This window comes from Macaca nemestrina, chromosome 4 (assembly GCF_043159975.1).
Source record: "Macaca nemestrina isolate mMacNem1 chromosome 4, mMacNem.hap1, whole genome shotgun sequence".
Lineage (NCBI taxonomy): Eukaryota > Metazoa > Chordata > Mammalia > Primates > Cercopithecidae > Macaca > Macaca nemestrina.
Window position 1 is genome coordinate 87,623,762 of NC_092128.1, and position 23,269 is coordinate 87,647,030.

General features: G+C 35.3%; 1 protein-coding gene and 1 pseudogene across 2 annotated transcripts; both read right to left on the reverse strand.

The window, feature by feature from the left end:
* Positions 1-23,050, reverse strand: LOC105475633 (anterior gradient 3, protein disulphide isomerase family member). Of its 2 annotated transcripts, XM_011731058.3 has the most exons (9): positions 22,917-22,984; positions 21,700-21,731; positions 20,159-20,294; positions 15,727-15,790; positions 3,216-3,268; positions 2,598-2,674; positions 1,977-2,040; positions 1,114-1,197; positions 1-219 (listed from the first exon to the last, which is right to left on the reverse strand). In XM_011731058.3, the coding sequence occupies exons 3-9, from the start codon at positions 20,262-20,264 to the stop codon at positions 170-172; spliced, it is 498 nt and encodes a 165-aa protein (XP_011729360.1). In that variant the 5' UTR covers positions 20,265-20,294; positions 21,700-21,731; positions 22,917-22,984; the 3' UTR covers positions 1-169. The 2 variants fall into 2 exon arrangements, with proteins under 2 accessions (XP_011729360.1, XP_011729361.1); XM_011731059.2 differs by lacking the exon at positions 21,700-21,731 and having other exon boundaries at positions 22,917-23,050.
* LOC105475631 (cell cycle checkpoint protein RAD17-like) lies at positions 3,282-14,690 on the reverse strand (annotated as a pseudogene).
* Positions 23,051-23,269: the final 219 nt, after the last annotated feature.

The following is a 23,269-nucleotide window of genomic DNA, read 5'->3' on the forward strand; positions in this document are numbered from 1 at the left end:
TCAGATTTAAAAAACATTCATTTTAATAGGACTATTGCAAACACATTAAAAAACTAAACAGTAATATTACAAAATCTATATACTTGCACATTTAATATTTGTCAATGTGCCAGAGGTTTTCTTCATTCAATTTGACTTCTTCGAAGTGAAGGCATTTTTCCATCATCCCTTATAACTCTGATTGAATAAGTCTTAATGCTTTCTTCATGTTTTCTATCACTGAAATAAGAGTTAATATATATTATGCTATTAACAAATGAAAGTATAAATGCTATGATCTATTAACTCTAGAACCTGAAATTGACCCAATAGCTTTGAAAACTTGAGAATTCATCTGTGACATTAAGGAATATGCTAAAAGTGTACATGTAAATTTAGGGATTAGACCATTGAGAGCTGGTTGGTCAACTTTATGTTGAATAATTTCATTAGAGGGGTTTTGAGGAATACCTCTTTTATTTTTTAATGGATCATTTTGTATTAGTATTGCCAGATCTTACAGGCACAGTTGTCTTACTAAATGTGGTTGACAATGAATGTTGTAAAAAATAGATTTGGCCAGGCATGGTAGGTCATGCTTCTAATCCCAGCATTTTGGGAGGCTGAGGTGGGAGGATCACTTAAGGCCAGGAGTTTGAGAACAGCCTGGGAAATAGACTAAGACCCTGTCTCTACGAAAAAAAAAAAAAAAAAAAAAGAGAGGATTAAAGTCCTAAGTAAGACTGTACCTCCTTGCTTATAGGCATTAAAGAAAGATGAAATGATTTTACTATCATTTGAGGAAATCACATGAGATCTTTGATACTAGGAGAATGGACTCTCTCAAGTTTCTGTCATTTTAATGTGTACTATATTCTTTTTAGTGATCTCAGAATTTAGTAATCATAAAAGCCCTTAGGCATCCCTGTTAAAATAGATTCTGAGCTACCCCCAAAATTCTGATTTTGGTGGGAGCCAGAAGTTGGCGTTTTAAACACCACCACTAGCCTCAGTGATTCTGGTGTGTAGATAGCACTGTTTGTGGAGAAGCACTGATGTAGGGCATCATTGTCCCTTAACTAACAGTCAGGGGTCAGCTATGACCACTGTTTCAGATCGTTTGTGAATACTTACATAGGGGTAAATCCTGAGGTTCATATGTGTACAATCTGTTAGAGTATCTTCCAGCTATATCAGCTCTGACTGTTAAAGAAGGGTCTGTCAAGAAAAAAACCGAGTCAGTAAAGTATAATTTAGCATGTTCTTTTTTTTCGCTCTTGTAAAAATTTTATTATTATTATTTTATATTTGGGGGTTATGTGTGCAAATTTGCTACATAGATATATTGTGTGATGGTGAAGTTTGGGCTTCAACTGAACCCAACACCCAAATATTGAACATAGTACCCAACAGTTAGTTTTTCACCCTTTGGCCCCATCCCTCCTTCCCTTGTGTTGGAGTTCCTGTTGTCTATTGTTCTCCTCTTTATGTCCATGTGTAACCAGTGTTTAGCTCCTATTTATACGTGTGAACATGCACTATTTGGTTTTCTGTTTCTGTGTTAATTTGCTTAGGATAATGGCCTCTGGCTACATCCATAAAATGTTCTTAAAATCATTTTTATTTCTTAATCTAAAACAAATGTCAAGCAAATTTATAAGCAAAATTAGTTTTCATACATGTCGGTTCATGATGAATTAACCTGAATTCTCCTTTTAGTGTGTCATAGATCTCTGTCAATCTAGTCTGGGGCAGTGTATTGAAAGTACATTGGGATATAGATTTAATAGCATACGTGCTTTGAAAAAATATTTAAAATTTTCAAATTGCAGAGATAGTGGATTTTGGTTGTAGAACTGACAAGAGCTGATATTGATTGGATTAGAAATGACTTCTCTTTAAAAAGAATAGTACTTGAACCAGCATTTAAAAATAAAAGCAAGAATGCTGACTTCTACTAATTTTGTAGATCCGATGAAATGAGATCACATACATACCTACAAACATGATTCTAGGCACATATTGCCCATCAGGTGATAAATTCTTATCAGTGGTTTCATGCTAGCAGAAGAAAAAAAAAACAATGTTATTGGATTCATTTGTTTTTGATAGTTTCAAGATGATTTTGTGTGAACTAGACTGTCAGTAAATTCTATTTTGGCCTTTTATAATTCCACATAACTTCCTCTATTAACCAACATTTAGCTCTTTGTGCTTTAAAAATAGAAAAAAAGGAGGCCGGGTGCGGTGGCTCATGCCTGTAATCCCAGCATTTTGGGAGACTGAGGTGGGTGGATCACCTGAGGTCAGGAGTTTGAGACCAGCCTAACCAACAAGGTGAAACCCCATCTTTCCTAAAAATACAAAAATTAGCTGGGCATGGTGGCAGGTGCCTGTAGTCCCAGCTACTCGGGAGGCTGAGACAGGAGAATAACTTGAACCAGGGAGGCTGAAGTTGCTGTGAACCCAGATCGCACCACTGCACTCCAGCCTGGGCGACAGAGCGAGACTCCATCTAAAAAAAAAAAAAAAAGAAAAAGAAAAAGAAAAAAAGAAAAAAGGGATTCAAATTTTCCATGAAATTATAATATTAAGAAAACATCATAAAGTTTATGTACCATAAGGTTTAGCATGATGAACTTATTCTGAGCCATTTCTTGTATTTCTTCATTTTGGGAAAATACTTGTTTTAGTGCTATAGGGGAAAACAAAATTGTCAGTTAGTTTTAAGGATCAAGAGAACTTTAATGTAGCATAGCAAAATAAAGCTAATATTTAGCATTTGTTTGCATATATAACTCAAGTGTAAATATTAATAGTTCATTGGCCTATTGCCACTTTGCAATGAGGGACAGTCTGTTCAAGGAGACATCAAAGGATAATCACAGTGAAGACACTAGTTTTATAATTTTATGTAACTCATTGACTCATTGGTTAAGACAACAACTTTTTTCTTTCAGTGTTTCTCCACCCTCTCAGCTCACCCCTCTCTTTTCATGGGAAGAAGAGGAATATCTAATTTCTAAGGGGATATAATAGAAATATTCAGTAGATTGGTAACAATCATTGTGGTCTTTAAGCACTTTAATAAAATGATGGTACTCTGGCAGTTGTCTAATTTTTTTTTTTTAATGAGATTTGCTGAGTGCCTTCTTAGCTATTATTACCAGGTCACTTTTCCTATTTTATATTGGAAATATTATGTATTATAATAAGAGCTCAGGGACTAAAATTACCTTGGGAGTATTGACAGTCTTCCAGGTGATGAATAACCATTAATGGCTTCTTACTAAACAAAGAAAGTATGGAATTAAGTCAAATGATTAACTTTGAGTCAAAACATACAGTGGAGTTAGATTTGAAGTTTTATTAGTTTCAATAAGACTTACAGTAGTAACTCAGATTTACAAATCATAGCACTGTAGTCAATAGCAGTGTTACTCTATTTGTGGCCCCAGAACTGACAGTATCAGTATCACTAGGTAGCTTATTAGGAACTTAAATTCAAAGGCTCCATTCCAAAATTAGCAAAGGCTCCATTCCAAAATTAGCTGGGCGTGGTGGCGTGAGCCTATAGTCCCAGCTGCTCTGGAGGCTGAGATATGAGAATCACTTGAACCCAGGAGGTGAGGTTGCAGTGAGCCAAGATAGCACCACTGCACTTCAGCCTGGGCGACATAGCGAGACTCTGTCTCAAACAAACAAAAAACCAAAGGCTTCATCCCAGACCCACTCAATCAGAATCTTTGGGGTGAGGGGTGGTTTCAGGCATCTGTAGTTTAATAAGCTTATTAGGTAATTCTTATGTACTCTATAGTGCAGTTAGAGAAAATCAATCGTGTATCCAGAGATAAAGGGATATTATGAACAATGTATTCATTTCCAATGAACACTTAGTGTAAGATTTCAGGAAAGTCAAAGACTTAAATGTAGTTGTTAAAAAAGTTTTACAAAAAAGCTGTTAATATTTGGCTATTTTCATATCCTTTCATTCTGGCACATTGTAGAATGTACAGACAACATAAGTGGAAGTTTCCTAGTTAATACATTTTTGGGGGGTCATTTTGATTTTAACCATAAAAAAGTGAAAAAGATAAAAATTCTTCCTCCTACTGCTGACTTCTATAACTATGCTGTATTACTTTTCTTTATATTTTCTCCCAGAGGTTTTCAGGTCATATAACTGAAAATCTATATGTATATATATATAGTATATACCCAGATGCATGTTCATATTTATGTGCATGTATTTCTTTCTAAAAAACAAAAATACTAGCACACAAGTATCTACATTTTGCTTTTAAAATATAACATATATCTTAGTTATGCCACTATTCTTTTATATTATATTCTATTATATGAATATATTTTATCTTATTAGTCCCCCCAAAGATGGATATTTAAATTGTTTCCAATCTCTTGTATTTAGATTGTTCCTAAACATTTACATTTGTACACTTATTTGGTAAACATGCTGGTTCTTTTTAAGGCACAGTTTCTTTACACTCATAATTGCATACTAAACTCTTATATAGTTCATATTTACAACCCGCCGTAACATTTTTGCATTCTGAATTAGTCCTTCATATTTTGATATTTGGCATAATGTTCAAACACACTTTATACACACTGACCTCTCCTTAAACCACTCATAGATTTAATAAATCCTACAGAAAAACATTCAGAGATTATTTGAAGGCTTGATCTTCAACCACTCACAGATTTAATAGATCCTACAGCAAAACATTCAGAGATTATTGGAAGGCTTGATCTTCTATTTACTTCAAGATGACAGAATAGTTAGTTTCTCGAGATGAAATACTACGAGAATGGAGAATTAACAAACTGTTGTGTAATTCATCAGAGAAGCATATTAACTCTGCTGAAGTACCACTGAATGAAACAAAAATGAATCTGTGAAGTAGCAATCGGATTGGCAGGCTGGCTTCTATGTCCCATCACTCTCATGGTCTTCTGTTATTATGTTTTCTTCCATGTCTCCTTAGGCTGAAAAGGGCTGAGGCTGGCTGGCAGGCAGTTCACTGGCACTATTCTGACTCAGAGGAAGAGACCAGGTTTCTGGCTCTGTGTCCTGAGCGGGTTCACCCAGAGATTCCTCTGCAGAATGCCCTCCATTAAGCTGGGCTTCATCTCCACTGTCAGGGTCGATCATTCCATGTTCCTTGTCAGTCAGGGCTTTCATTTTCAATCTTCCAAAGTGTTGCTTTTTCAATCTTCCAAAGTGTTGCTTCAGAGGGAGCCTTCCAATATCTTGGATAAAAGAAATCTGAGCTTGATTTCTCATCGGAATGGTTAGTAGAGCAAGGTATGACAGTAGCTGAGTTTGGAGGCATAAAGCTGGTGCGCAGAAGTCAGGAAAAAGTGCTTTTGCTGCCAGGCAATTTTTCCGATACTTTTTATTTATTAGAAACCACTGGGTTGTGTGCAAGGGTCAAAAACTTGCTCCTCCTCCTTGGCAATGAGCATATCCTCGGGCTTTGTTGGAATGTATCACACCTCTCGTAGCTATAGCTGTCCTATATTTCCTGAGTAAAGAGTGTGTATTCCAGTCACCACTGAGGATATCTACAAAACTTAGAAATTCACTGGCTCTCACAATATCATCAATTTCATGAAGAAATCTATGTAGTTTTGGTGAAGATATAAATTAAATAAGTCTCCTGGCATATGTGACATTTCTACTACCTCCTCAGGTTCAACAAGTATGTATCCCGATCATATTCTTATAAATGAGAGGGCAACTGAGGTGAGTCTAATTCTGTTAAAGATGCTCTTTTATGGTATAGGATTTTCCTCAAAGATCGGAATAGAAACAGAGAAACATTTTTGCCACCAATAGCTTGGACCTCTTGATTTTCAAAAACCCTATCAGGTTTTTTTTTTCGTTTTGATTTTTTTTTTTTTTTGAGACGGAGTCTCGCTCTGTCGCCCAGGCTGGAGTGCAGTGGCGCTATCTCGGCTCACTGCAAGCTCCGCCTCCCGGGTTCACGCCATTCTCCTGCCTCAGCCTCCCGAGTAGCTGGGACTACAGGCGCCCACAACCGCGCCCGGCTAATTTTTTGTATTTTTAGTAGAGACGGGGTTTCACCGTGGTCTCGATCTCCTGACCTTGTGATCCGCCCGCCTCGGCCTCCCAAAGTGCTGGGATTACAGGCGTGAGCCACCGCGCCCGGCTCGTTTTGATTTTGACAGCACAGCATTCAATTTTAAAGACGTTCTTTTTTTCCTTGGCCATAAGTTGTTTTCCCCTTTTGAAGAAGAAATCTGGAGGCTGTTTATTGCACTTCTCATATCACCAGAACGTCCTTGACAGAGCAACTCTAGAGAAGTTTTGTCAGGGACAGTAATTTTTCTTCCACTCTTGTTAGCTTCTATACTCACTATTTGATTAAGAAATTTCATCATAATTGTTGGTGTCACAGGGTTGAAACTAATATTTGAGATAGAACACTCTTCCTAGATTTCTTTGGGAAACAAGAAACTTTGATTATTATCACCACTGAGACTGTCAGAGATTATAAATGTAAGAGGACATCGATCAATCTTCACATACTTCCTTAGAACTTCATGTAAAGTATGAGAATCCCGATAAAACTGGTTAGGTAAATCTTCAACCAGAATTATCTTTTTATCAGCTCTCAGATGGATCAGTAAGCATGTGTAACTTGTTATACTTTGTTGCTCTTAGTAGAAACTTTGAAAACTGCTATCTGAGACTGATAGGGAAACGTACCGAAGCTTGATTCAGTATGAAACATTTCCTTGAAATCATCTTTTTGGAAGTCTGGTAAAACTGGATTAATCCACTCTTGTACTTGAATACCATGCTTATTTGATAGTATTTTTTGGTAGTTATTGTTTCACATCCAGGAGGACCTGTTATTAATAAAATAGATCCATCCTGTTATGGTTGCCTTTCTAAGACTTGAGCTTTTTACCAGGTTTCAACTTCTTCAGTTTTCTTTTTATGCACAGCAAGTGCATGCTAAATTTCTGGTTTATATTTATCTACCCATGATTCATTTTCAGACAGATAGTCTTTTGAATTTTCTAAACCATAAATCTGTTCTAAGGAAGATAGACTTCCTATTTTTCTAGCTGGAAATAATCCTACTTTCTAATGTAGAAGGCTAATTTTTTCTCTATGACTTGAGTTATTCACACCTAATGATGTGGCAGTAATAGTAGAGATGACTCTACACTCTAGAAAATCATTGAAAGATGGGTCATCCAGTCTGTTACCTTTGTGGAAGATACCTTTGGTCTAAGAAAAGTTTTTGACATTATAAGCTGTAATAGTTCCCATCCATAGTATAGGACCTGTAGTACATTAAACTATAATTCACCTCCTTTAAAAAGCAGGTAACTGTTCCTGAAGATGCCAGATCCCTGAAATGAGAGACCATGCTGTTTTTTTAAAATGATTTTGCACATAGATGGGTATGTTTGTGAATACATTTCCAGAAGTAGAATTTCTGGGTCAAAGAGTGTGTGCATTTATAATTCTGATATATACCCTCCATAGAAGCTGTACCAATTCATATTCTCTCTGGTAGTGTGAGCAGTAATTGTTTTTGCTATTCTCACTAAAGCTGGTTATTAGTTTAAATTTTTTTTAATCCAACAGGTGAAAAGAGGGAAATGAATGTGGTTTGTCTTTCTTATAAAAAATAGTCAATCTTATATATTTGCGTTACTTATTTTTCTATTCTGTGAACTTTCATATTCTTTGCTCATTTTTTTCTGTTGACTTGTTGACCTTTCTCATATTAATATGGAGCATATTGTATATTAAAGCCACCCTTGTAATATGTGCTGCAGTTTTCCATTTAAAAAATATTTTTCCTTTGTTTACTGTAAGGTTTTGGTTATGCAGAAAATTCCGTGTAATTGAAAATATTAGTCATTTCTTTCAGACTTTTTCTTTTCTCTTCTCCTTTTCTTTGGTTATGCTCAAGCCTAGCAGACAGGACTAGCACAAGGCCAGGGAAGCATCTAGAAGACTAAAATTAGAGGCTTTATTTTTATATCCCAGGTATCTTTCTTGCCTCACTATAATCTTGGCTCTCCCCTATTCCAAGCATTTAAAGAAATAAAATTTTGCAGTAGTATCTTCTAGCACCTTAATGATTTAATTTTCATGATTATATCTTTCTAATTTATTTTTGCATAAATGTGAGATATGGATACAAATTTATTTGTTTTTCCCAGATGGCTATCAACTTCTCTCTGACACTAACTATTATGTAACCTGTCTCCCCTATTCCTGATTTTAAATACCACATCCTGTATTAAAAATTTCCTGTAGTATCTATTTATCTATGGAGTTTGTCAGTTATCAATAATCTATTTACTTATTTATTTGACAAGTAAAAGCTGTATACATTTATGGTGTACGGCATGCTGTTTTGATGTATGTATATTGTGCAGTGGTTAAATCAAGCTATTTCACATATGCATCACCTCACATACTTATTTTTTGTGGTGAGAATATTTAAAATTTACTCTCAGCAATTTTCAAGTATAAAATATATTATTATTAACTATTATTCCCACAATGTACAACAGATCTCTAAAACTTATTTCACTTAACTGAATAATGTGTCCTTTGAGCAAGAACTCCCCATCCTTACCCCCAGACTCTAGTAACCACCATTTTCCTTTGTTTCTATGAGTTTGACTTTTTTAGATTACACATGTGAGATTATGTGACATTTGTCTTTCTGTATCTGACTTGTTTCACTCACCATAATGTCCTCCAGGTTCTTCTATGTTGTTGCAAATGACAGTGAACATGGGAGTGCAGATATCTCTTAGACATACCGATTTTATCTTTTTGATATATGCCCAGCAGGGAATTTCTGGATCATATCGTAGTTCTATTTTTAATTTTTTGAGTAATCTCCATACATTATGCTTTCCATAATGGCTGTACTAATTTACATTCCCACCAACAGTGTAAAAGGGTTCTCTTTTCTCCACATTCTTGCCAACACTTGCTATTATTCATCTTTTGAATAATAGCCTTTCTAAAAGGAGTGAGGTGGTATTTCATTGTGGAGTTAATTTGCATTTCCCTGATGATTAGTGGTGTTAAGTATTGTTTTTATCTACCTGTTGGCCGTTTGTTTGTCTCCTTTTTTTTGAGATGGAGCTTTGCTCCTGTTGCCCAGGCTGGAGTGCAACGGTGAGATCTCGGCTCACCACAACCTCTGCCTCCCAGATTCAAGTGATTTTCCTGCCTCAGCCTCCTGAGTAGCTGGGATTACAGGCATGCACCACCATGCCTGGCTAATTTTGAATTTTTAGTAGCGATGGGGTTTCTCCATGTTGGTCAGGCTGGTCTCGGACTCTCAACCTCAAGTGATCAGCCCACCTTGGCCTCCCAAAGTGCTGGGATTAGAGGTGTGAGCCACAGCGCCCAGCCTGTATGTCTTCTTTTAAGAAATGTCTATTCAGGTGTTTTGTCCATTTTTAAAACACAAATTCCATTTTTGTTTTGTTATTGAGTTGAGTTCCTTACATATTTGCCTCTTTTCAGATGTAGGGCTTTCACATATTGTCTTCTATTCTGTTGGTTATTTCTTCACTCTGTTATTGTCTCCTTTGCTGTACAGAAGCTTTTTAGTTTGATGTAATCTCAGTTGTCTATTTTTGCTTTTGTTTCCCATGTTTTTGAGGTCATATAAAAAAAATCATTGCCCAGACTAATGTCTGGGTATATAGAATGATTTTTAAATACTGCTTTAATTTTAAGTGAATTGTGAGCTTCAAAGGAGATAGGCTCTTTGGATAGCTATTCAGAATTTCCTTCTTTCCAATGGCTAAATAGTATTTTGTTATGTACATATACCATATTTTATCAATTCATCTGTTGATGGTCAGAAAAGATACTTGATATAATTTCAGTCTTCTTACATTTGTTAGACTTGTTTTGTGGTCTATCATGTGATCTGTTCTAAAAAATAATCCCTATGCTATTGAGAATGTATCTTCTCTTGCTGTTTGATTAAATGCTTTGTATATGTTTGATAGGTCAATTTGGTCTAAAGTGTAGTTCAAGTCCAATGTTTCCTTATTGACTTTTTGGATGATTTGTTCATTGTTGAAAGTGGGGTATTGAAGTCCCTTACTATTGTTGTGTTGTAATCTATCCCTCTTTTCAGATCTATTAATATCTGATATGTGTATTTAGGTACTGTGATGTTAGATGAATATATATTTATAATTGTTATACCTTCTTGGTAAATTAATCTGTTTGTTATTATATAATGACCTTCTTTGTTTCTGTTTACATTTTTTGACTTAAAGTCTGTTTTTTTTTTTTTTTTTTTTTATTATACTTTAAGTTGTAGGGTACATGTGCATAACGTGCAGGTTTGTTACATATGTATACTTGTGCCATGTTGGTGTGCTGCACCCATCAACTCATCGTTACATCAGGTATAACTCCCAATGCAATCCCTCCCCCCTCCCCCCTCCCCATGATAGGCCCCGGTGTGTGATGTTCCCCTTCCTGAGTCCAAGTGATCTCATTGTTCAGTTCCCACCTATGAGTGAGATCATGCGGTGTTTGGTCTTCTGTTCTTGTGATAGTTTGCTAAGAATGATGGTTTCCAGCTGCATCCATGTCCCTACAAAGGATGCAAACTCATCCTTTTTGATGGCTGCATAGTATTCCATGGTGTATATGTGCCACATTTTCTTAATCCAATCTGTCACTGATGGACATTTGGGTTGATTCCAAGTCTTTGCTATTGTGAATAGTGCTGCAATAAACATACGTGTGCATGTGTCTTTATAGCAGCATAATTTATAATCCTTTGGGTATATACCCAGTATCAAAAAGTGGGCAAAGGATATGAACAGACATTTCTCAAAAGAGGACATTCATACAGCCAACAGACACATTAAAGTCTGTTTTATCTGATGTAAGTGTAGCTACTTTTTTTTTGGTTTGTTTTGTTTCCATTTGTATAGGATATGTTTTTTGATCCTTTCAACTGCAGTTAATAAGCATCCTTCAAGGTGAAGTGAGGCCCAGCATGGTGGCTCATGCCTGTAATCCCAGCATTTTGGGAGGCCAAGGTGGGAGAATTGCTTGAGCTTAGGAGTTTGAGACTAGCCTGGGCAACATAGTGTAACCCTGTCTCTACCAAAAGTACAAAAATTGGCCCATGTGGTGGCACACATTTGAAGTCCTAGCTACTTGAGAGGCTGAGGCAGGAGGATCGCTTGAGCCTATAGTTGGGTCTTATGAGTTTTTTTTTTTTTTTTCAGGGGGCGGGGGAATCTGTTTTTTTAATCCATTGAGTCACTCTATGTCTTTTGACTGGAGGTCCAAATCCATTTACATTCAAAGTTTTATTTCTATACTTTTATTATGTTTTGTTTATTTACAAGTAACATACTGTTTATTATTGCTTTGTAAAATGTTTAATAATGATTAAGGCCTAATCCTTATTGCTCTCTTTTCAGAATGTTCCTAACTATCCTAAATACTCATGTCTATTTTTTAATTTCAATTTTAGAATTATCTTTAAAAAAAATCTTATTGCAATTTATTGTGATCATCTTAAAAAGTTTTTTAAGTATAGAGAGAATTGGCATTTTTATGATGTTAAGTCTTGCAATCCAAGAATATAATATGCACTGCCATTGGTTTGGAAATTTCTTTTTTCTTTTCAGTGTATTTAGGTTCATATAGATTTTGCACATCTTCTGTCAAGTTTATTCTGGAGTATTTCCTTTTTTGTCATTGTAAATGAGGTATTTTGCAAGTTTTTTTTGGATGTGTTTTTCTATATATAAATACAGTCAATTTTTAAATATCAGTGTATTCCCATCTAATTCAACAGAATTTTTGTTATTCTGAACATTTAAATTTTTAAAGTTTTTCAGGTATATAAATTATCATTTGCAAATAAAGATACTTTTAACTTTTCCTTTCTACATTTTCTACTTTTTCCTCCTATACTTGCCTTAGTTAGTACCTCCAGAAAAATGTTAGTAATTGTTGTGATTATAGATATACTTGTCTTATCCACACTTTAATGGGACACTTCTATTTGTTTTCCCAGTAAACATAACGTGTTCGTTTTTTTTGTTGTTGCTACTGTTGGAATGCTATTTCTTTGTTAGGGTTAATTTAAAGAAATTAATATTGTCAAATGCAAAGTCTTAAAAATTCAAATATAGATGTTTTATTCTATTAATGCATTTTCAGAATTTATGGAGATGAGAGATACTTGTATGGGTTGTCTCCTTATAAATATTAAATTATTTTAATTAGTACATTTCTTAATCCTAAACCACGCTGGCATTATCAGACCAAACCTCAATTTATCAGGGTATATTTTTCAAATGTTCTGCTGGTGCTCCTTACTAATATGTTGTTTGTTTGTTACACTGATATTTGGAAGTGAGATTCTTCTGTAGACTTTTTTCTTTTCTAATACTTGTCCAATATTGAAACAATAGTTAATTTGAAATCTTTCTTCATCTTTAAAGAGTATTGCAATAGAATGTTCTTTAGATATTTCATTAATTTAATAATATGTTTCTCAGCTTTATTCCCAAAGACTCAGTAGGCCTTTAAGAATAAAAACAGTATCATACTTGGTCATTGAGCCTAAAACAGTATCTGGCACATAGCAATGGACGTTCAAGGAATACTTGACTGATTAATTATAAATTTGGATTTTTAAAAAAGCTACTCAAATTGCTCTGATATTCAAACAGGCAGGCCTTAGAACTGCTGCCCTAAACCTGTTTTCTGTTTAAGCCTGTGTAATGCCTAATAAGTAATACTACTTTGTTTATATAATATACTCAAAAGCTTGATTGAGTAATAAATTCATTAATACAGAGGTATTTAGAGCTTTCGTTTATAAAAGGCATTCTAACAGCAACTATTAGTCCCACTGGCATACAATAGCAGAGCAAATACTTGTGACATCTTTTTGAAAACTAAAATGCCTTCTTTTGATTCTTCTCTGAGGTATCTATATGATCTGTTAAAATTAACGGGGAGTGGAGGATACAAAATCAACACACAAAACCAGTAGCATTTCTATACAATAACAAACTAGCTGAAAAAAAGAAACAAGAAAGCAGTGCTATTTACAATAATCACAGAAAGGCCAGGCGTGGTGGCTAATGCCTGCAATCCCAGCACTTTGGGAGGTTGAGGTGGGCGGATCACCTGAGATTAAGAGTTCAAGACCGGCCTGGCCAACATGGTGAAACCCTGTCTCTACTACTAATAAAAAATTATCTGGGCATGGTGGTGTGTGCCTGTAATCCCAGCTACTCAGGAGGTTGAGGCAGGAGAATCACTGGAACCTGGGAGGTGGAGGTTGCAGCAAGCTGAGATCGCGTCACTGTACTCCAGCCTGGGCGACAGAGTGAGACTCCATCTCAAAAAAACAACAAACAAAAACCACACACACACATACATGCACTCACACACACACACACACACACACACACACACACACACACTCCTAGGAATATATTAACCAAGGAGGTGAACGATCCCTACAAGAAAAGCTATAAAACATTGATGAAAGAAATTGAAGAGAACACCAAAAGTGGAAAGACATCCCATGCCATAGATTGGAAGAATGAATTTTGCTAAAACGACCATACTACTGGAAGATATCTACAGATTTAATGTAATCTCTATCAAAATTCCAATGACATTTTTCACAGAAACAAAGAAAAAATCTTAAAATTTGTATAGAACCACAACAGACTCCAAATAGTTCAAAGCAATACAGAGTGAAAAGAACAAACTGCAGGCATCATACTACTTGACTTCAAAATATACTGCAAAGCTATGGTAAACAAAACAGCATGGTATTAGTATAAAAACAGACACCTAGACCAATGGAATAGAATAGAGAACCCAGAAATAAATCCACATATTTAAAGTCAGCTGATTTTTGACAAAGGTGCCAAGAATATGCATTAGGGAAAGGACACCCTCTTCAATAAATAGTGCTGGAAAACGTGAATATTCATATGTAGAAGAATGAAACTAGACTCCTATCTCTCACCATATGCAAAAATCAATTCAAAATGAACTAAAGACTTGAATGTAAGACCCCAAACTATAAAACTCCTAGAAGAAAATATAAGGGAAGACCTTCAGGACATTGTTCCCAGCAAAAAAATGTATGGGTAAGACTTCAAAAGCAAATGCAACAAAAACAAAAATAGACAAATGGTACTATGTCACCTGAGAAGCATCTGAACAGTAAAGGAAACAAAAGAATAAGGGGATAACCTGTAGAATGGGAAAATTATTTGCAAACTATTCATTTGACAAGGGCCTTATATCTAGAATACACAAGGAACTCAAATAACTCAGCAACAAAAAACCCCAAATGATTTGATTTTAAAATGGGCAAAAGATCTGAATAGACATTTCTCAAAAGAAGACACACAAATGGCCAAGGATATGAAGAAACTCTCAACATCTCTAATCATCAGGGGAAGGCAGATCAAACCACAATGAGATATTATCCCACCACAGTTAGAATTGATATTATCAAGAAGACAGGCCGGGCGCCGTGGCTCAAGCCTGTAATCCCAGCACTTTGGGAGGCCGAGACGGGCGGATCACGAGGTCAGGAGATCGAGACCATCCCAACATGGGCTAACATGGTGAAACCCCATCTCCACTAAAAAATACAAAAAAAAAAAACTAGCCGGGCGAGGTGGCAGGCGCCTGTAGTCCCAGCTACTCGGGAGGCTGAGGCAGGAGAATGGCGTGAACCTGGGAGGCGGAGCTTGCAGTGAGCCGAGATTCGGCCACTGCACTCCAGCCTGGGCGACAGAGCGAGACTCCGTCTCAAAAAAAAAAAAAAAAAAAAAAGAAGACAAAAAATAACAAATGCTGGTGAGGACGCAGAGAAGAGGGAATTCTTATACACTGTTGGTAGGAATGTAAATTAGTACAGCCATTATGCAAAACATATAGAGGATTCTCAAAAAACTAAAAATATAACTACCATATGGTCCAGCTTTCCTACTACTGAGTATTTATTTAAAAAATCAGTATATTAAAGAGATATCTGCATCTCCATATTTATTGAATTACTATTCACGATAGCCAAGATTTATAGAATCAACCTAAATGTACGTCAATGAATGAATGGATAAAGAAAAAGTGTTACATATTCACAGTGGACTATTACCTAGCCATAAAAAATAATGAAATACTCTCATTCACAGCAGCATGAATGAGCCTGGAGGATGTGTTAAGTGAAATAAGTCAGACATAAAAAGATAAATGCCATGAATTCTGACTCATATAGGGTAGCTTAAAAAAAAGTTGTACTAATAGAAGTAGAGAGTAGAACTCTGGTTATTAGAAGCTGGGAAGGGTTCAGAGCTGGAAGAATAAGGAGAGGTTGATTAATAGATGCAAAAATACAGCTAGATAGGAGGAATAAGTTCAAGTAGTCTACAGCACTATAGGGTACATGCAGTTAACGATAGTCTATTGTATATTTTTAAAAAGCGAATAGAGAGGATTTTGAGTGTTCCCACCAGAAAGAAAAGAAATGTTTGAGGTGATACATATGCTAATTACACTGATTTGATCACTACACATTGTGTACATGTATCAGCATATCACTCTATATTCCATAAATATGTACAATTATTATGAGTCTACTACAGATAAAAGGAAAAAAAATGAGCTGAGAGACATGTTACCTTTTTTGAGCATAAAAGAGACCTTCTTCATAAGTTTGTACCCAAGTGATGTCATCTCCCCATCCTGAAATAGAAGAGAGAAATCAATGCAGTAACCCAGAACTAGAGACGAGCTCTGAAATGGGTATCTAATAATCAGATATCTACCTACAGATATTTAACTAAGCCTTTAAGCTGTTGGCTGATATATGGTGCAGAGGACCCACAATTTTCACTAGATATGGAGGTGGTTTCCCTTTATGTTGTAGTACTGAGGTTTTGCTACTGTATTTCAAACCTTGAGGCCCATGGCCTTGAAGCCAGTAAGTGCTTAATAAATATTGTTATGATTAGAGCTGATTGAAAGGACATCTTTGGATAATGTAAAAGCTCTGGCTTTAGGAATGTTTGGAAAGTAACAGTTCATCTTTGCATACTTCGTAAGATTATTAGGAATCCTTTGGGCTATACTCTACAATGCCCTCCTATTTTGGGTCCCAAGAGATGCTGACCTCTTCTAAGTCAGTATACATTGTGAAATAAAGGAATTCTGAATTTTGCTTTGAATTCTGACATGGAAAAAATTCTTGTGTGGGAATTTCATGGCCGAGAGACATAATAAAACACATATGTTTTGGAAACACCCAAAAGAATGGAGAGAAAAAACAGAAAGCAATAAATATAGAGAGAACCCATTAGCCTTAAAGAAATGGTATGATTATTTGGGAATGTGTATTAGCAATTAAAGAATAAGATCATCAAGGAGAAGAATGCACAGAACCTCCAAAAACATTACTGAGTATTTTCAGAAAGTGTCTCAGTCTATCAATGAGAGAGATTGAATTAATGTGAAAATTAGCAATATTTGGAAGTCAGTTTGGGCCCAGATTTTCACGTACATTTCAAATGTTGTCAGACCACAGTTTCTGGCTTTAATATCATGGTAAATATGATAATAATTTGAAAAATATGATTCCATGATTTTTGCTTGTTTGTTTTTCATGTTTGTTTTCTGGTGACAGCTTTATTGAAATAAAATTAATACACCAATACAACTCACCTATTGAAAATGAATACTTTTGGCCAGGTGTGGTGGCTCATGCCTGTAATCCCAGCACTTTGCGAGGCTGAGGTGGGTGGATCGTTTGAGGTCAGGAGTTCAAGACCAGCCTAGCCAACATGGTTAAACCCCGTCTCTACTAAAAATACAAAAATTAGCTGGGTGTGGTAGCATGCACCTGTAGACCCAGCTACTTGGGAGGCTGAGGCAAGAGAATCCCTTGAACCTGGGAGGTGGATGTTGCAGTGAGCCAAGATTGCACCACTGCACTCCAGCCTGGGTAACAGAGCAAGACTCCATTTCAAAAAAAAAAAAAAAAAAAAAAAAAAAAAAAAAAAAAAGAAAGAAAATGTATACTTTTTTCAGTATATCCACGAAGTTGTGTAACCATCATCACAATCAATTTTAGAACATTTTCATCTCCTCAAAAAAACCCGCTATACCATTTAGCTATCACCTCCTCCCCATTTTCTTCAACTGCCACAGCCCTAAGAAACCCCTACTCTACTTTCTGTCTCTATAGATTTGCTTATGCTGGACTTTTCATATAAATGGAATCACACAATATGTAGGCTTTTGTGACTAGATTTTTTCACTCAGCATAACCTTTTTAAGGTTCATCCATATAGTGACATGTATTATTATTTAATTCATTTTTTATGGTCAAATATTATTCCATTGTATGGATATACCACATTTTATTTATTTGTTCATCAGTTAATGGATATTTGGGTTGTTTCCACTTTTTCTCTTTTATGAATAATGCCACTGTGAACATACATAGGCAAGTTTTTGAGTGGTATATATTTTCATTTATCTTGGGTATACACCTAGGAGCGGAACTGCTGAACAAATGGTAACACTATATTTAGGTTTTTGAGGAGCTGTCAGGTTATTTTCTCAAGTGGCTGCATCATTTTATATTCTCACCAGCAATGTTTTTGGGTTTTTTTTTTTTTTTTGCCTGATTTAAAATCTTAACATTGAAAAACATCTCTTGTTAGTTTAATGCCACATCTTAACAGGAACTCTTGCTCTCTGTAATAATCCTGAAAGATGCTCTTTCCAACTTTGGTTGAACACATGCAATATCTATACACCACATTTTGCGTTAAGTAAAAGTTATTCTAAAACAGCAAGTGAGACTAGGCCTCTGCTTAATTTTCCCTCTTCTGATGCAAATATCATTCAATGCTGGAGTATTAGCAGTGGGGAAAATTTCTGTTCTCTGCTCCTGCTCAATTTGGTTCCACAAACAGTAAAGGAACATCTGCTGCATCACTTACTCCACAAAGCAGTGGGAAGACAAATATAGACAATATAATCCCTATTCTCAAAAAATTCTCCGAAGCCCTGTAGGAAAGCCATATTGCATTATAATAATTTTTATATACTCTGTTATAATCACAATAGGTCAAAGCTGGTACAGTTTAAATGCACCTCATGGCTTCTGCTCATTACTCTAATTCTATCCCTATCTCTGTCCCTGGCTATGTTTTCTTGTCTTTTGAGATTTTATTCATTTATCTAACATATATTTATTAAGTATTTACTATCTGCCAAGCACTGGACTAGGTACTCAGCAATTCTGATTCAAAGGAAGTTGGGATTTTCTTGGATCACTGTATGCGTATGTATTTTTTCTCCCTGAATCTTCTACTACCTTTTTCTAATTAATCTTCCTTTTCTTCTTACTTCCTTCTCTACTTAACTGGTGCTACCCTGTGCTCTAAGGGGCTCCATATGCTACTCTGTGTACTGTATCCAAACTCCTCCCACTCACCCCTACCTTTAATCTTCATTCATTCTGAGCCTCATTCTCTCCGTTGTTTACCATGTAGCAATAGATGGTAAAAGACTTTGCCAAATATAAACCAATTCTCAGTAATGGTGTTCTCAGCTAATATCAGTAATCTTCTGTGTTAAATTAGTTTCTTATCAATTGAAATAACAGAACCTTTAAGTTGTTTAAAATAGAGCATACAAATGTAATATATTTTTCAAAACATTCAACAAGAGTTTTAAATAAATATTTAGAAGTGAGCACACAGAATGTTGATGCTTTGTGGTACAGTTATCACAGTGCTGCTTAATGCAGACCTGGAAAATCTTTAAGGGCAATAACTAGTTTAGTCTTTGGCACTTTAAGGCTACTGAGCTCATTGTTTTGCAACAATTATGCTTATATAGAGAGACAGAGTTATGTTTAGGAAAATATTTCAACTTTTTCATTCATCTCTTTAGCAAAAATATATTGACTTTCTGTATATATAGTTTGTGTGCTTGTTAAGCTGAAGTAGAGTTAATTAGCTTAGGTAAACATTGATGAGCACTTGGCTGGCACTCAGTACATCTGTTAAGAAATGAATGTACTTGGGAAGCAAGTCAATCTTTTAGGATTTGAAATTATATAATATATATCTATAACTATAGCATATATTTATATATAATTTATTATATATTTTAACAAATGTATACTATTGTATATTATATATAATTTATATGTTATTATTATAATATATATGAGATATATATATATTACAGATAGGAACAGAATTATTTGTTCCCACATGGTTATTCAAAACTAGCAGTATTACTACAAGGCACTTGACCACTATTTGCAGTAGTAATGTGAATGGAGCAAACAAATAGTCAAGTACTTGGTGGTAATACTGATAATTTTGAACAGCTATGTGGGGACAAATAATTCTGTTCCTACTTCTGTTACTTAGAGATATAGAAACCAATGTTGAGAATTTTTTCTTTTATAAAATGTTTCTTTACAGATGAATATGTATTTGTTTCTTAGGCCAAAGTAAAACAGTAAATACAAAAAGAAATGTTTTCTAAACATGTAGCCAATGGCAATCCTTGATTATGTCTAAAACCACTGTCTTCCAGAGTCAATATAGCAAAGACTTGGGTACCCCAAATTCTCAGAGTTTGGGGTACAGTATAATTTTCTGGGAAGGCTTATATAAAATCATTCCAAATTATTATTATTATTTTTTTTGGAGGACTGGGAAATAGAGGACTGGGAATTGGAGCAAATTTTGAGGAACCTTAAATTGCTATTAGGACACCAATATGACATAGCAATCAATCATTATTTTCTAGGACTCTGGTTATCAAAGTTATAGGCAGCAAGTCAATTCTCCATTATTTCAGCAAAAGATAATGCAAACTTATGTTATTGTTTGCTAGTTGATTTGATTCACTGCCTAAAATAAACTGATTCCTTCTGTTTTTAAAAATCCATTTTGAAGTCACACACAACAAAAATCATTCAGTTAGTTGAATTTGTTTTATAATTAGACCATGAGTGAAGACACCAGATATTTTAAAAAGCAATCCAAATGACTGAGTTTAGAAAATAAAATGAGATTACAGCACCTCTTGAGAGTGTCTGAGGAGGCCTCTTTTCCTTCTTTATTGCAATGGCAAGGTTGGAAGAAACTGCGACGAGTAAGAGGCAGAGAGCCAAAGCTGAGTGTAGCATCGTGTCTTCTAGAGAATCTCTCAGAAGAAGCTAGATGACAGAAAGGAATTCTCAGAATCTAGTGAGTTGCTTCAAGCTATTATTAAAAGATATTTGCTAAGAGTTGGACCAATACTGTGACGACAGACTGTTCTGCTTTTTTGGTTTGACATGGTATAACCAACCACATAGAACTTTCATTCACATTTTATTTTTAAAATACTTAATCAACTCAATACATGCTCAGTTGGTGAGAAGTCACGTTCTGAGCATCCTGGGCATAGTGCTGTATAATTAAAAGACAGCTGGTTCAGGGCACACAAAGCCTGCTTCTGAATCGCCCTGTAGTGTTCACACCACCAAGATGAAACTCAAATAAGGTTATGTTTTTTAATGTCTTGTAAACTATAAAGTGACTTTTAGCATGCAGAAATATTCTTTGCCTTTTGATTCTCCTGTATCTAGTAGGTCAAAACATTTTGACTCTATACCAAGATAAGATTATACATGAACAAATATTGCTTAAAATAGAAATCAGAGGAAAAATAGAATATGGAGGATTCTTGTCCTTCAGTTCCTTTATAGTTTCTTACCTTTCTCATCCTTTCAACAATTAATCAGAATTTTGCCCTTCAGTTTATAATACAGCTCTTTATAAAAATAAAATACTGTCATATTACTATAAATTAGACATATGTATAGAGAAGCGTAGACGTGCCATGATTACATTCTCTCCTGGTTAGCTAGAATTCAAACCGATTCTTAACTCAATGGGAGTCTTTTATACTTTGCGCATTAAGATAAAAACTAAAGTCCAAAGTTGGACCTGATCTGGATCTGGTCATAAACCACTTGATAAATATATTACAGGAAGTCTGTAATACTTGTGAGATGTTTAGTTACAGCATTAGCATATAAAACTCATTTGAAAATGGTTGGCGCATGCAGTTTTGAAACTTTACCTCAAAATATAAAATAAATATACAGATATCCTTCACATTTATTTAAAGTTCCTTTAAGATGTCTTTCCTATTGACTTACATTATTTAGTATTGAATTTGTCACCAAAATAGTAAAATTTCCTTAGCCAAGCGAGTCTCCTGCCTTGGTCTCCCAAGTAGCTGGGGTTATAGGTGTGTACCACCACACCTGGCTAATTTTTCTATTTTTAATAGAGACGGGGTTTCAGCATGTTGGCCAGGCTGGTCTCAAACTCCTGACCTCAAATAATCCACCTGCTTCAGCCTCTCAAAGTGCTGGGATTACAGGGGTGAGCCACAGCTCCCGGCCTCCTTTCCCCTCCTCTCCCCTCCTTTCCCCTCCCGTCCTCTTCTGTCCTTTCTTTCCAGGCATATAAAAACCCTGTTAAATAATGATCATGGTGCCTGATAAGGATTTCAGTTTAAGTTTCCATAACTTATTAAGCCATAAAACATTTCAGAATGTCATCTTGTACCTTAAGGCCTCGGTCATCTTGTACTTTAAAGACTGAAACAAAGAAAGGGTGGATTTTAGTAGAGGACAGGGACATTTGACTCTAGAACATGAAACCCAACCCAGCAAAGGCAGCCGTAGTTAGACAGGTTGGGAGTTGCAGTGGAGGAACTGAAGTAACCATCTAGGACAGGATCTTAACCTGAATCCAGCAGGCTTCTAGAAGGCCTGTGGATGAGCTACAGAAGGCTCAAAACCCCTGGAAATTGCGTGCAAAATTTTATCTGCCTGTTCCTTTTCCATGGGAATAGGGTCCAAAACTTCATTAAAATTCTTCCAGGGATCTTGGATATAAAGAAGAGTTAAGAAAAGTCAATCTGGAGGGCACTTTAGAAAGATTTTTCTATGTTAGGTACAGAGACAAGCAGGTGGAATCTGCATTTTAAAAAAGAAAAAGCATAACTTCATCATTTTTGCTATTTTAAAGCTGCCAAGCTTAGAGTTAGGTGGGAACATTTTTTTCCTTAAAATTTCAAATATTTATGTATTATTGTCAAATACTTTCTAATTAAAAAATAAAAATCTTGGTTTTCTGGTTTTACATTGATAAATTATAAAATAGGTATTAAATATATTCTGTGACAAAGCAGTACAACTTGTACATTATAGATTTTGAATAAATAATGCTTTCCTTGGTAACATACACTGTAAATTGCTGAGGGTCCTTTAGAATCAGTTGCAAGGTTAAGATACTTGGGGGAACACAGATAAATATGGCATGGTTACAGGCCTATAGCAGCTTAAAATGCATTTGGGAGGCATATAACCATATGCCAGAAATTAGGTTGTATAAACATTGGTCAATTAGCATTTTCTGACATTAGTATTTTATTTTTCAAAAGTAATTTAACATAAGTAACTGATATTATAAGCACCTATATTTTAAAATAAAACAAGACTTAAAAGACTATAAAGAAGAGCTATTAATACTTGTAGAATAATTTTTAAAGAGTCGTTTTTGTGGTTGACGTCAATTTATTCTAATACCATTAATATAAATAGAGATAAAACTATGAAACTAGCAAAGGAAATCCAGTTCGGTAAAAGAAGAAAATTAAAAATTCATTTCACTTTCCCAGCCTTTACTGAAAGCTTCACTTTTATATAGCAAAAGGTGATTATTTAAATATTGCAAAGCTTGACCACTGATTAAGTAATCTGGAAACTTTGCTTGCTTACCTGACTTGGCCAGTGCTCTTGTTAGAAATGTACTCTGGATGTTTCTGGTTAAAAATGGGTGTGGATTTATAGACACACACACACACCTGACCTACAACCTCACCTGCATAGAAACAAGAGCATAGTTACCGGAAAACAAACTTTAGAAAGTAGGCTGGTCTGAAAAATTCTGTGCTTCTTTCCAGTTCTCATGCTTCTCACACTAACAAAGCGCTTTTCTTTTTCTCTAAATTCAGATTGAATGTCCTCATAAAATGAGGTTAAATACCATCTTTGTGGTTCTTTCTCTTTTACTTTTTATTTCCCAAGGTAATTTAATGTTTGGCTGAAGTTCAGCACACACACAAAAAAAA

Bases quoted from the DNA above. Each gene is read 5' to 3' on its own strand.
- LOC105475633 (XM_011731059.2), bottom strand. From the start codon at position 20,264: ATGCTACACTCAGCTTTGGCTCTCTGCCTCTTACTCGTCGCAGTTTCT. The intron at 2,041-2,597 runs GTACATAAACTT...TTCTTCTGCTAG, and splicing joins TCATCATGCTAAACCTTATG to CATGAAACCACTGATAAGAA. The intron at 1,198-1,976 runs GTATGTATGTGA...TTTTCTTGACAG, and splicing joins GCCTAGAATCATGTTTGTAG to ACCCTTCTTTAACAGTCAGA.